Raw genomic sequence first — 13,598 nt, 5'->3', positions numbered from 1 at the left:
GGATGGTCTCGATCTCCTGACCTCGTGATCTGCCTGCCTCGGCCTCCCAAAGTGCTGGGATTACAGGTGTGAGCCACCGCGCCTGGCCGGCATGGCATAGTCTTAATACTGTTAATAGAGGGGTCATGATTTGTGAAAGAATTAAGAAGAACCTAGAGTCATAAGCCAATCCAAGAAACCAGAAAAGTTGTTTTAAGGGATACCTTCACTTCTTCATCATCTAAGCCCCCAGATGTGTTGGCTGTGCCCCAGACTCTGCCTTGAAGTGAGGCTCTGCCTTCTGGAACATGTTCTCAGGCCAGCACAGAGGTGCTCGGGGTGGAAGGGCATTGTCTTGGATACACCTTGACTCTTTATTCTTCCTTCTGGATGACCTCAGGCAAGTTTCTTCATGTCTCTTACTCTCAGGTTTCTTTTCTATAAAAATTAAGCTCATAATAGTCTCTATCTCTATTTGTACAGGTTAAGTAAATAACACTGATAACATTCTTAGTACCGTGTCTGACGTGTGGTAAGTGCTCAGGAAACATTGGTCGTGATTAATAAGAAGTGAAATGGCCGAGCGTGGTGGCTCACGCCTGTAATCGCAGCACTTTGGGAGGCCAAGGTGGGCAGATCACGAGGTCAGGAGTTCAAGACCAGCCCAGCCAAGATGGTGAAATCCCATCTCTACTAAAAACTATAAAAATTAGCTGGGCGTGGTGGTGGGCACCTGCAATCCCAACTACTAGGGAGGCTGAGGCAGGAGAATTGCTTGGACCTGGGCAGCAGAGGTTGCAGTGAGCCGAGATTGCTCCCCTGCACTCCAGCCTGGGCAACAGAGTGAGACTCCATCTCAAAAAATAATATACTAATTTTTAAAAAAGAAGTGAACCATGGTTTGGAATTATTGACTGAAACCTGGGCTTTGAGAGTAGGAGTGCTAGCCAGGTTGGATTGTGTGTTAGTTTACTCAGGCTGCCATAACACAATTCCACAGACTGGGTGGCTGAAACAACAGAAATCTATGTTCTCATCATTCTGTCAAATAGAAGTCTGAGATTAAGGTGTCGGCAAGGTTGGTTTCTTTCGAGGTCTCTCACCTCGGCTTGCAGATGACTGTCTTCCACCTGTGTCTTCACATGCCTGCACCTGTCTGTCCAGATTTCTTCTTGTAAACACACGAGCCATATTGGATTAGAGCACAACTAATGACCTAATTTTAATTTAATTACCTGATTAAAGACCCTATTTCCACATACAGTCACATTCCTAGGTACTGGGGAAGTTAGGATTTCAACAGAGGATTTTTTTTTTTTTTCGGTGGGAAACACAATTCAACCTCTAACAGTTTGGAAAATCTATCTACTTTACTTGGGCCTTTTCAAGAAAATGAGATGGGGCCAGGTGCAGTGGCTCACGCCTGTAATCCCAGCATTTTGGGAGGCTGAGGCCGGTGGATCACCTGAGGTCAGGAGGTCAAGACCAGCCTGGCCAACATGGTGAAACCCCGTCTCTACTAAAAATACAAAATTAGCTGGGTGTGGTGGTACACGCCTGTAATCCCAGCTACTCGGGAGGCTGAGGCAAGAGAATTGCTTGAACCTGAGAAGCGGAGGTTGCAGTGAGCCGAGATTGCGCCATTGCACTCCAGCCTGGGCAACAGAGCGAAACTCCATCTGAAAAAAAAAAAAGGAAAGAAAGAAAATGAGATGGGCTTTGAACAGGCCAGGTAAAGGCATGCTCTCTGCCCTGCCCTACCCACCACCAACTCCGCTCATGCTTGGCCCATGAGGGGGCCCACTGGCTACTAGCACAGGCTGCCACATTAAAGGGCTTCTTCTAACACTGCCCAGCTACCAAAATGCACAGCCCCATGGGTTATGTGCTAAATTTTATCTCCTCAAATTCCTATGTCGAAATCCTAACACCCGATGCTTCAGACTGTGACCTTATTTGGATTGGGATAGGGTCTATACAGAGGCAGTCAAGCTTAAAATGAGGTCAGTAGAGTGGGCTCTGATCCAAAACGGCTGGTGTCATAAAAGGGGAAATTTGGGCCCAGAAGCATACATAGAGGAAGAGGATGAGAAGACAACGAAAAAGCAGCAATTTACAGGGCAGAGAGGCCTGGGACAGATCCTTCCCTCAGACCGCAAGAGGAGCCAGCCCTGTCCACTCCTCGATCCCAGACTTCTTTTTAAAAAACAGAGACAGCGTCTTGCCATGTTTTCCTGGCTGGTCTCAAACTCCTGGCCTCAAGTGATCCTCCCTCCTTGGCCTCCCAAAGTGCTGGGATTATAGGTGTGAGCCACTGCACCCAGCAGATCCCAGGCTTCTACCCGATAGAAGATGAGAAAATACATTTCTATTGTTTCAGCCACCTGTCTGTGGTACTTTGTTGTGGTGGCCCTAGCAAACAAACACACCATGCTTTCTTCATGTATTTGACAACCATTTCATCAGTTTATCTGGTATGTTTGGCCTGAAGACACAATGAATAATAATAATATACATGTCCTGCCTTTAAGAAGCTTGTAGGCTTCTTACAATTACATTTAAAAACAATTACATTTAAAAAATCATTTGGGTTCAATGTGGCTGGCATTCCATCTCCTTATAAGTTGGGAAATACATTTTCAGCTTTTATTTTAATTTTGCAGCAAAACGCTGACTTTTGCTAAGAAGGAGCCACTCTTTGCGGGATTGGGGCACGTTAGGCCTCCCTCAAGCCTCCTGTCCAAGTCACCTAACTCCTAATCCAATTCAACTGCCCCCTAATATTTCCTCTGCACAGGATCAGAGCGCCTCGGGGAAGGCAAATCAGATCTTGCCATAGTTCAACCCATCCCCTCTCTGGCTTAAAGCACTTCAGTGACTTCCCATTTTCCAAGCATAAGTCAAATTCCGTAATGCCTATGCCCTGGCACGGTCTCCAGCCTCTGCCCCACTGGCTTTGCTTCCCACCCCAGAAACTTTGGCTTCTCTTGTGCCTGCATCGCTCTTCCCCGCTCTGTTGACCTGGTTCATCTACCACCCTCCAGATCTTAGTTTATTCATCATTTCTTCTAGGGAGCTTCCCTTGAGGACCCGGCTTAAAGCAAATCTCTCTTATAATAACTCTAGCACAAATACATCTTCTTATCACAGCTGAAATGTTTCAACTATTTGTGTATTGGTTTCATAACTCTAAGCTCCACAATGGCATGTCTATATTCATACACTAAAATATCCTTAGCGCGGCTGGGTGCGGTGGCTCAAGCCTGTAATCCCAGCACTTTGGGAGGCCGAGGCGGGCGGATCACGAGGTCAAGAGATCCAGACCATTCTAGCCAACATGGTGAAACCCTGTCTCTACTAAAAGTACATAAATTAGCTGGGCGTGGTGGTGCTCACCTGTAGTCCCAGCTACTCGGGAGGCTGAGGAAGAGGATTGCTTGAACCCGGGAGGCAGAGGTTGCAGTGATCAGAGATCACGCCACTGCACTCCAGCCTGGCAACAGAGCGAGACTCCGTCTCAAAAAAAAAAAAAAAAAAAAAAGAAAAAAAATATATAAGTAGATATATATGTAAGGATGTATCTCTCTAAGGAGATATATATGTAAGGATGTATCTCTCTAAGGAGAGATATATATGTAAGGATGTATCTCTCTAAGGAGAGATATATATGTAAGGATGTATCTCTCTAAGGAGAGATATATATGTAAGGATGTATCTCTCTAAGGAGAGATATATATGTAAGGATGTATCTCTCTAAGGAGAGATATATATGTAAGGATGTATCTCTCTAAGGAGAGATATATATGTAAGGATGTATCTCTCTAAGGAGAGATATATATGTAAGGATGTATCTCTCTAAGGAGAGATATATATGTAAGGATGTATCTCTCTAAGGAGAGATATATATGTAAGGATGTATCTCTCTAAGGAGAGATATATATGTAAGGATGTATCTCTCTAAGGAGAGATATATATGTAAGGATGTATCTCTCTAAGGAGAGATATATATGTAAGGATGTATCTCTCTAAGGAGAGATATATATGTAAGGATGTATCTCTCTAAGGAGAGATATATATGTAAGGATGTATCTCTCTAAGGAGAGATATATATGTAAGGATGTATCTCTCTAAGGAGAGATATATATGTAAGGATGTATCTCTCTAAGGAGAGATATATATGTAAGGATGTATCTCTCTAAGGAGAGATATATATGTAAGGATGTATCTCTCTAAGGAGAGATATATATGTAAGGATGTATCTCTCTAAGGAGAGATATATATGTAAGGATGTATCTCTCTAAGGAGAGATATATATGTAAGGATGTATCTCTCTAAGGAGAGATATATATGTAAGGATGTATCTCTCTAAGGAGAGATATATATGTAAGGATGTATCTCTCTAAGGAGAGATATATATGTAAGGATGTATCTCTCTAAGGAGAGATATATATGTAAGGATGTATCTCTCTAAGGAGAGATATATATGTAAGGATGTATCTCTCTAAGGAGAGATATATATGTAAGGATGTATCTCTCTAAGGAGAGATATATATGTAAGGATGTATCTCTCTAAGGAGAGATATATATGTAAGGATGTATCTCTCTAAGGAGAGATATCTGTAAGGATGTATCTCTCTAAGGAGATATATATCTGTAAGGATGTATCTCTCTAAGGAGACATATCTGTAAGGATGTATCTCTCTAAGGATATATATATAAAAGGATATATATATAAAGGAGATATATATAAAAGGATATATATATAAGGAGATATATATATAAGGATATATATATATAAGGATATATATATAAAAGGATATATATAAGGATATATATATAAAAGGATATATATATAAGGATATATATATAAAAGGATATATATATAAGGATATATATATATAAGGATACATATAAGGATATATATATATAAGGATACATATATAAGGATATATATATAAGGATATAGATATATAAGGATATATATATATGGGGATATAGATATATAAGGATATATATATATGGGGATATAGATATATAAGGATATATATATATGGGGATATAGATATATAAGGATATATATATATGGGGATATAGATATATAAGAATATATATATATGGGGATATAGATATATAAGGATATATATATGGGGATATAGATATATAAAGATATATATATATGGGGAGATAGATATATAAGGATATATATATATGGGGATATATAGATATATAAGGATATATATATGGGGATATATAGATATAAGGATATATATATGGGGATATATATATAAGGATATATATATGTAGGGATATATATATATAAGGATATATATATAGGGATATATATATATAAGGATATATATATAGGGATATATATATATAAGGATATATATATATAGGGATATATATATAAGGATATATATATAGGGATATATATATAAGGATATATATATAGGGATATATACATATATAAGGATATATATATACAGGGATATATATATATAAGGATATATATAGGGATATATATATATATATAAGGATATATATATATAGGGATATATATATATATATAAGGATATATATATATAGGGATATATATATATAAGGATATATATATATAGGGATATATATATATATAAGGATATATATATATAGGGATATATATATATAAGGATATATATATATAGGGATATATATATATAAGGATATATATATATAGGGATATATATATATATAAGGATATATATATATAGGGATATATATATATAGGGATATATATATATATAAGGATATATATATAAGGATATATATATATAGAAGGATATATATATATAGGGATATATATATATAGAAGGATATATATATAGGGATATATATATATAGAAGGATATATATATATAGGGATATATATATATAGAAGGATATATATATATAGGGATATATATATATAGAAGGATATATATATATAGGGATATATATATATAGAAGGATATATATATATAGGGATATATATATATAGAAGGATATATATATATAGGGATATATATATATATAGAAGGATATATATATAGGGATATATATATAGAAGGATATATATATAGGGATATATATATATAGAAGGATATATATATATAGGGATATATATATATAGAAGGATATATATATATAGGGATATATATATAGAAGGATATATATATATAGGGATATATATATATAGAAGGATATATATATAGGGATATATATATATAGAAGGATATATATATATAGGGATATATATATATAGAAGGATATATATATATAGGGATATATATATATATAGAAGGATATATATATATAGGGATATATATATATATAGAAGGATATATATATAGGGATATATATATATATAGAAGGATATATATATAGGGATATATATATATATAGAAGGATATATATATATAGGGATATATATATATATAGAAGGATATATATATATATAGGGATATATATATATATAGAAGGATATATATATAGGGATATATATATATAGAAGGATATATATATATAGGGATATATATATATAGAAGGATATATATATAGGGATATATATATATAGAAGGATATATATATAGGGATATATATATATAGAAGGATATATATATAGGGATATATATATATAGAAGGATATATATATAGGGATATATATATATAGAAGGATATATATATAGGGATATATATATATAGAAGGATATATATATAGGGATATATATATATAGAAGGATATATATATATAGGGATATATATATATAGGGATATATGTATAGGGATATATATATATATAGGGATATGTATATAAGGATATATATATATAGGGATATATATATATAAGGATATATATATAGGGATATATATATATAAGGATATATATATATAGGGATATATATATAAGGATATATATATATAGGGATATATATATAAGGATATATATATATAGGGATATATATATATGGATATATATAGAGGGATATATATATATATAAGGATATATATATAGAGGGATATATATATATAAGGATATATCTATAGAGGGATATATATATATATAAGGATATATCTATATAGAGGGATATATATATATAAGGATATATCTATATAGAGGGATATATATATATAAGGATATATCTATATAGAGGGATATATATATATAAGGATATATCTATATAGAGGGATATATATATATAAGGATATATCTATATAGAGGGATATATATATATATAAGGATATATCTATATAGGGATATATATATATATAAGGATATATATATATAGGGATATATATATATAAGGATATATATATATAGGGATATATATATATAAGGATATATATATATAGGGATATATATATATATAAGGATATATATATATAGGGATATATATATATAAGGATATATATATAGGGATATATATATATATAAGGATATATATATATAGGGATATATATATATATAAGGATATATATATATAGGGATATATATATATAAGGATATATATATATAGGGATATATATATATAAGGATATATATATAGAGATATATATATATATAAGGATATATATATGTAGGGATATATATATATATAAGGATATATATATGTAGGGATATATATATATATAAGGATATATATATATAGGGATATATATATATAAGGATATATATATATAGGGATATATATATATAAGGATATATATATATAGGGATATATATATATAAGGATATATATATATAGGGATATATATATATATAAGGATATATATATATAGGGATATATATATATAGGGATATATATATAGGGATATATATATATAAGGATATATATATAGGGATATATATATATAAGGATATATATATATAGGGATATATATATAAGGATATATATATATAGGGATATATATATATATAAGGATATATATATATATAGGGATATATATATATATAAGGATATATATATATATAGGGATATATATATATATAAGGATATATATATATATAGGGATATATATATATATAAGGATATATATATATATAGGGATATATATATATATAAGGATATATATATATATATAGGGATATATATATATATAAGGATATATATATATATAGGGATATATATATATAAGGATATATATATATATAGGGATATATATATAAGGATATATATATATATAGGGATATATATATAAGGATATATATATATAGGGATATATATATATATAAGGATATATATATATAGGGATATATATATATATAAGGATATATATATATAGGGATATATATATATATAAGGATATATATATATAGGGATATATATATATAAGGATATATATATATAGGGATATATATATATAAGGATATATATATATAGGGATATATATATATAAGGATATATATATATAGGGATATATATATATAAGGATATATATATATAGGGATATATATATATAAGGATATATATATATATAGGGATATATATATAAGGATATATATATATAGGGATATATAGATATATATAAGGATATATATATATATAGGGATATATATATATAAGGATATATATATATATAGGGATATATATATATAAGGATATATATATATATAGGGATATATATATATATAAGGATATATATATATAGGGATATATATATATATAGGGATATATATATATATAAGGATATATATATATAGGGATATATATATATATAAGGATATATATATATAGGGATATATATATATGGATATATATATATATAGGGATATATATATATAAGGATATATATATATAGGGATATATATATAAGGATATATATATATAGGGATATATATATAAGGATATATATATATAGGGATATATATAAGGATATATATATATGGATATATATATATAAGGATATATATATATAGGGATATATATATATAAGGATATATATATATATAGGGATATATATATAAGGATATATATATATATAGGGATATATATATAAGGATATATATATATATAGGGATATATATATAAGGATATATATATATATAGGGATATATATATAAGGATATATATATATATAGGGATATATATATAAGGATATATATATATATATAGGGATATATATATATAAGGATATATATATATAGGGATATATATATAAGGATATATATATATATAGGGATATATATATATAAGGATATATATATATATAGGGATATATATATATAAGGATATATATATATATAGGGATATATATATATAAGGATACATATATATATATATAGGGATATATATATATATCCTTAGTGCTTGGACACATGGTGAGAACTCGGTAAATATTGGTTAAGTGAATCAATGAGTAAATGAGTGAATGGGTCAATACTGATCCTTAGAATTTCCAACTGGGGAAGCAGTTATAGTATTTGAAAAACAGGGCCAGGTGTAGTGGCTCACGCCTGTAGTCCCAGACTTTGGGAGGCTGAGGCGGGTGGATCACTTGAGCGTTCAAAACCAGCTTAGGCAACATGGAGTAGAGTAAGTAGAATAAGACCCTGTCTCTACTAAAAATACAAAAAAGTTAGCCAGGCATGATGGTGCATACTTGCAGTCCCAGCTACTTGGGGCGGCTGAGGAGGGAGGATCACTTGAGCCCAGGAGGTCAAGGCTGCAGTGAGCTGAGATTGTGCTGCTGCATTCCAACCTGGGCGACAGATGGAGACCCTGTCCAAACAAACAAACAAACAACAAGAACAAAAAACAAAAACAGAAAAGAAAAGAGTAAAGTATTAGTGAATACAGGAAAGTGAATACACATTTGAGTGCTATTGTGGCAACAAATTTTTTGCAAAGTTATTTGTCATTGAGAAGCTTTTATCTGTGAAAATTAAATTTCTCCTATCACACTTTGAATATATTTCTCAAATATTTACTTAGCATTCTATTCACTACAAACTCTCTCATTCCACTTTCAGAGAATTTTTTTTTTTAGAGACAGGGTCTCGCTCTGTCACCCAGACTGGTGTGCAGTAGTGCGATCATAGCTTACTGCAGCCTTGAATTCCTGGGCTCAAGTAATCCTCCCTCCTCAGCCTCCCATAGAAAATTTTTAAGTAACTCTAATCTGTTTTTTAAGAACAACTGAACACCAGTTGACTCTTGATAAACTACCAGATTTCATTGCTAGACTAAGAATTTTCTAGACCTTCTGGATTTAATTGAATATGGAATGAGTTTTAAGGAACTGTAGGGCAAAGGTGCATCTGCTTCATAGTTGATCTACAAAATGTTTAATGGGTTGTACTGGTGTACAGAGGTTTATGAGTCCAGAGGCCCAGACCCGCAGGAGTTCATAATCCATCACGGTGCATGTAAATGTAAACAACATTACAGTGCAGCAAGATATGTGTTACCAGTGGAATGTGCAAAATGCTATCACCTTCACACAGCCCACGGAAAATACAAGACTCTTACACCATGACTCCAACTCTCCAGATTTCAATAAGTGTTATGATTTGAGGAGGAAATATACCGAATAGATCAAGACTTAATTGCCTTGATAGTCCACTAACAGAACAATTAATTTCATAGTTGTCTTTCCTTACCTTTTAGAAAAAGGGAGCTAACATGTTTCCTTATGTTGTTAGCTTCTGTAAAAAACAGTTCCTCTCTTCTTATCATGACTTTGTCCTTGTCTCCATCTTCTGTTCACCTCTGCCTCCATGCAATGTATAATTATTTTTTAAATGTGTGGTTGGTCTTTTGGCACTGGGCTCCCTAAGGGAGATGAATTAGTATTTCCTAAATCCCCTGACTTTTGCAAGAATTCTTGATCTCTGGCTTTTGTAGAAATAGAAAATAAGCCATTTAAGAGTTTGGAGTAAATGGTGAAGTCAGAATCCTAATTTACAGGCTCAACCTTTCACTTAGGTTTGGGGTGTATGTAATGACGCACTCTACAAACGATGTGGAAATTGAAATAGGAAATGAAAATATTACCCATTTAGTGCAAATGCTCTGTTAGCCACAAGCATAATGTATCATTAAGTGCTTCTCTTCTAATGCCACTGGGTATAATTGTGTTGAGTCAAACTGTTTTCAGCTAATATAGTTTTTAATCCATAAGCCCCAATTAGGTTTTGAAAATATTGACAAGTATAGCTATTATAAAGTATCTGCATTCATGATTTCCAGAAAGTAGAGTTTCTTTTCTTTTTTTTTGAGACAGGGTCTCACTCTGTCACCCAGGCTGGAGTGCAGTGGTGTGATTTCAGCTCACTGCAGCCTCCACCTGCCAGGCCCAAGTGATCCTCCCACCTCAGCCTCCCAAATAGTGGAGACTACAGGCATGCACCACCACACCTGGCTAATTTTTGTATTTTTCGTAGAGATGGGATCTCACTGTGTTGCCCAGGATGGTCTTGAACTCCTGGGCTCAAGTGATCCTCTTGCCTTGGCCTCCCAAAGTGCTGGGATTACAGGCATGAGCCACCGCACCCAGCCAAAAGTGGAGTTTCTTGTTATGTAATTAGCAAATAAAAGATGTTCCTTCTAGCAGTAGAGGCAGCTATGCCTCTGCCTGGTGACCTAGGTGACCTGCAGGTGAGAGGAGGGCCTTTCTTCACTAGGTCTCTGTTTCCTGGACCTCAGCAAGACTCTTTAGCCAATCACATGTAGAGTTACGTGATAAGCCAAATGGTCATTCATTCACTCATCCAATCATTCATTCATTCAACTAATATTTATTGAGTGCCTTCACTGTACCAGGTAAAGTGGCTGTCCATGAAGTGTACGTTCTAACAAGCAAAACGACCATAAATATATGAACAAATTGCTATGTACTCTAACGTTGGGTAGAATTAAGTGTTATGAAGATGTTGGAGCAGAAGAAAGGGTTGAAGTTGATGAGAGCACTGTTTCAAATAGGGTGAACAAGGAAGGCTTTCTGAGGAAGCCGCATTTAACAGATCCCTGAAGGAATTGAGGGAGAGCCATTAAATACCCCGGGGGAAGCGTGTCTCAACAGGGGGAGTAGCAAATGCCAAAGCACTAAGACGAGGGTGTGTCCAAGATCCAATGTCTAGACAATTCTTCTTTCCTATCTTAATTGGATTGAAACCGCCTTTGCAAAGATTGAAACAATGAGAAAATTATGACAGTGAAAGAGATCTGTTGATCTAACCACCAACTCCATCTTGCCTTTTTTTTTTTTTTTTTTTTGAGATGGCGTCTCGGTCTGTCGCCCAGGCTGGGGTGCAGTGGCATGATCTCGGCTCACTGCAAGCTCCGCCTCCCGGGTTCACGCCATTCTCCTGCCTCAGCCTCCCCAGTAGCTGGGACTATAGGCGCCCGCCACCACGCCCGGCTAATTTTTTTTTTTTGTATTTTTAGTAGAGATGGGGTTTCACTGTGTTAGCCAGGATGGTCTCGATCTCCTGACCTCATTCATGATCTGCCTGCCTTGGCCTCCCAAAGTGCTGGGATTACAGGCGTGAGCCATCGCGCCCGGCCTCCATTTTGCCTTTAACCTCCAAACTGCCTTTGGTAGTTCCCGGGTTTGGGTCAAGCTGACTTTGGGAAAAATTTAGTTTATGATTTAAATGATAATACCCGAACCACCCTTGTAAAACTAACCACCAGTTTAGGAGGATGCGAGGGGCCTGAACTCTGCTAAAACGTAAGCATAGTTAAATGACTACCAGCCGCCCTTGCTGCCGCCAACATGGAGACTTTGTACCGTGTCCCATTCTTAGTGCTCAAATGTCCCAACCTGAAGCTGAAGAAGCCACCCTGGCTGCACATGCCATTGGCCATGATTGCGTATGCTCTGATGGTGGTGTCTTACTTCCTCCTCACTGGAGGAATAATTTATGATGTTATTGTTGAACCTCCAAGTGTTGGCTCTATGACTGATGAACACGGGCATCAGAGGCCAGTAGCTTTCTTGGCCTACAGAGTAAATGAACAATATATTATGGAAGGACTTGCTTCCAGCTTCCTGTTTACAATGGGAGGTTTAGGTTTCATATTCCTGGACCAATGGAATGCACCAAATATCCCAAAACTCAATAGATTTCTTCTTCTATTCATTGGATTCATTTGTGTCCTATTGAGCTTTTTCATGGCTAGAGTATTCATGAGAATGAAACTGCCGGGATATCTGATGGGTTAGAGTGCCTTTGAGAAGAACTCAATGGATATTGGATTTGCTCCTGTCAATGAAGTTTAAAGGCTGTCCAATCTTCTAATATGAAATGTGGAAAAGAATGAAGAGCAGCAGTAAAAGAAATATCGAGTGAAAAAACAGGAAGCGTATTGAAGCTTGGACTAGAATTCCTTCTTGGTATTAAAGAGACAAGTTTATCACAGCATTTTTTTTTTTCCCTGCTGACCTATTGCTGTACCAATGATGCTGAGTGGCATTTTCTTCTTAGCTTTCCATTTCTTAAAAAAAAAGCTCCATATTTACAACTATAATATCAAATAAAGTGATTATTTTTTACAACCCCCTTAACACTTTTTGGAGATGATGTTTCTGTTTTCAGAAATTAACATAAAATCAAGAAGCAAGATTCCATAAGCTAAGAACTCTGGACAGCTGATCAGGTT

General features: G+C 33.8%; 1 protein-coding gene across 1 annotated transcript; it reads left to right on the top strand.

Moving 5' to 3' along the window:
• The first annotated feature begins 12,699 nt into the window (after positions 1-12,699).
• On the top strand, positions 12,700-13,362 carry LOC100459887 (oligosaccharyltransferase complex subunit OSTC-like). Its single transcript, XM_054558411.2, has one exon. It carries the CDS (start codon positions 12,712-12,714, stop codon positions 13,159-13,161), a length of 450 nt encoding a protein of 149 aa, XP_054414386.2. The 5' UTR covers positions 12,700-12,711; the 3' UTR covers positions 13,162-13,362.
• Positions 13,363-13,598: the final 236 nt, after the last annotated feature.

This window comes from Pongo abelii, chromosome 5 (assembly GCF_028885655.2).
Source record: "Pongo abelii isolate AG06213 chromosome 5, NHGRI_mPonAbe1-v2.0_pri, whole genome shotgun sequence".
Taxonomy (NCBI): domain Eukaryota; kingdom Metazoa; phylum Chordata; class Mammalia; order Primates; family Hominidae; genus Pongo; species Pongo abelii.
This window is presented reverse-complemented; position numbering and strand designations above follow the sequence as displayed.

Coding starts and splice junctions, on each gene's coding strand:
- LOC100459887 (XM_054558411.2), top strand. CDS start 12,712: ATGGAGACTTTGTACCGTGTCCCATTCTTAGTGCTCAAATGTCCCAAC.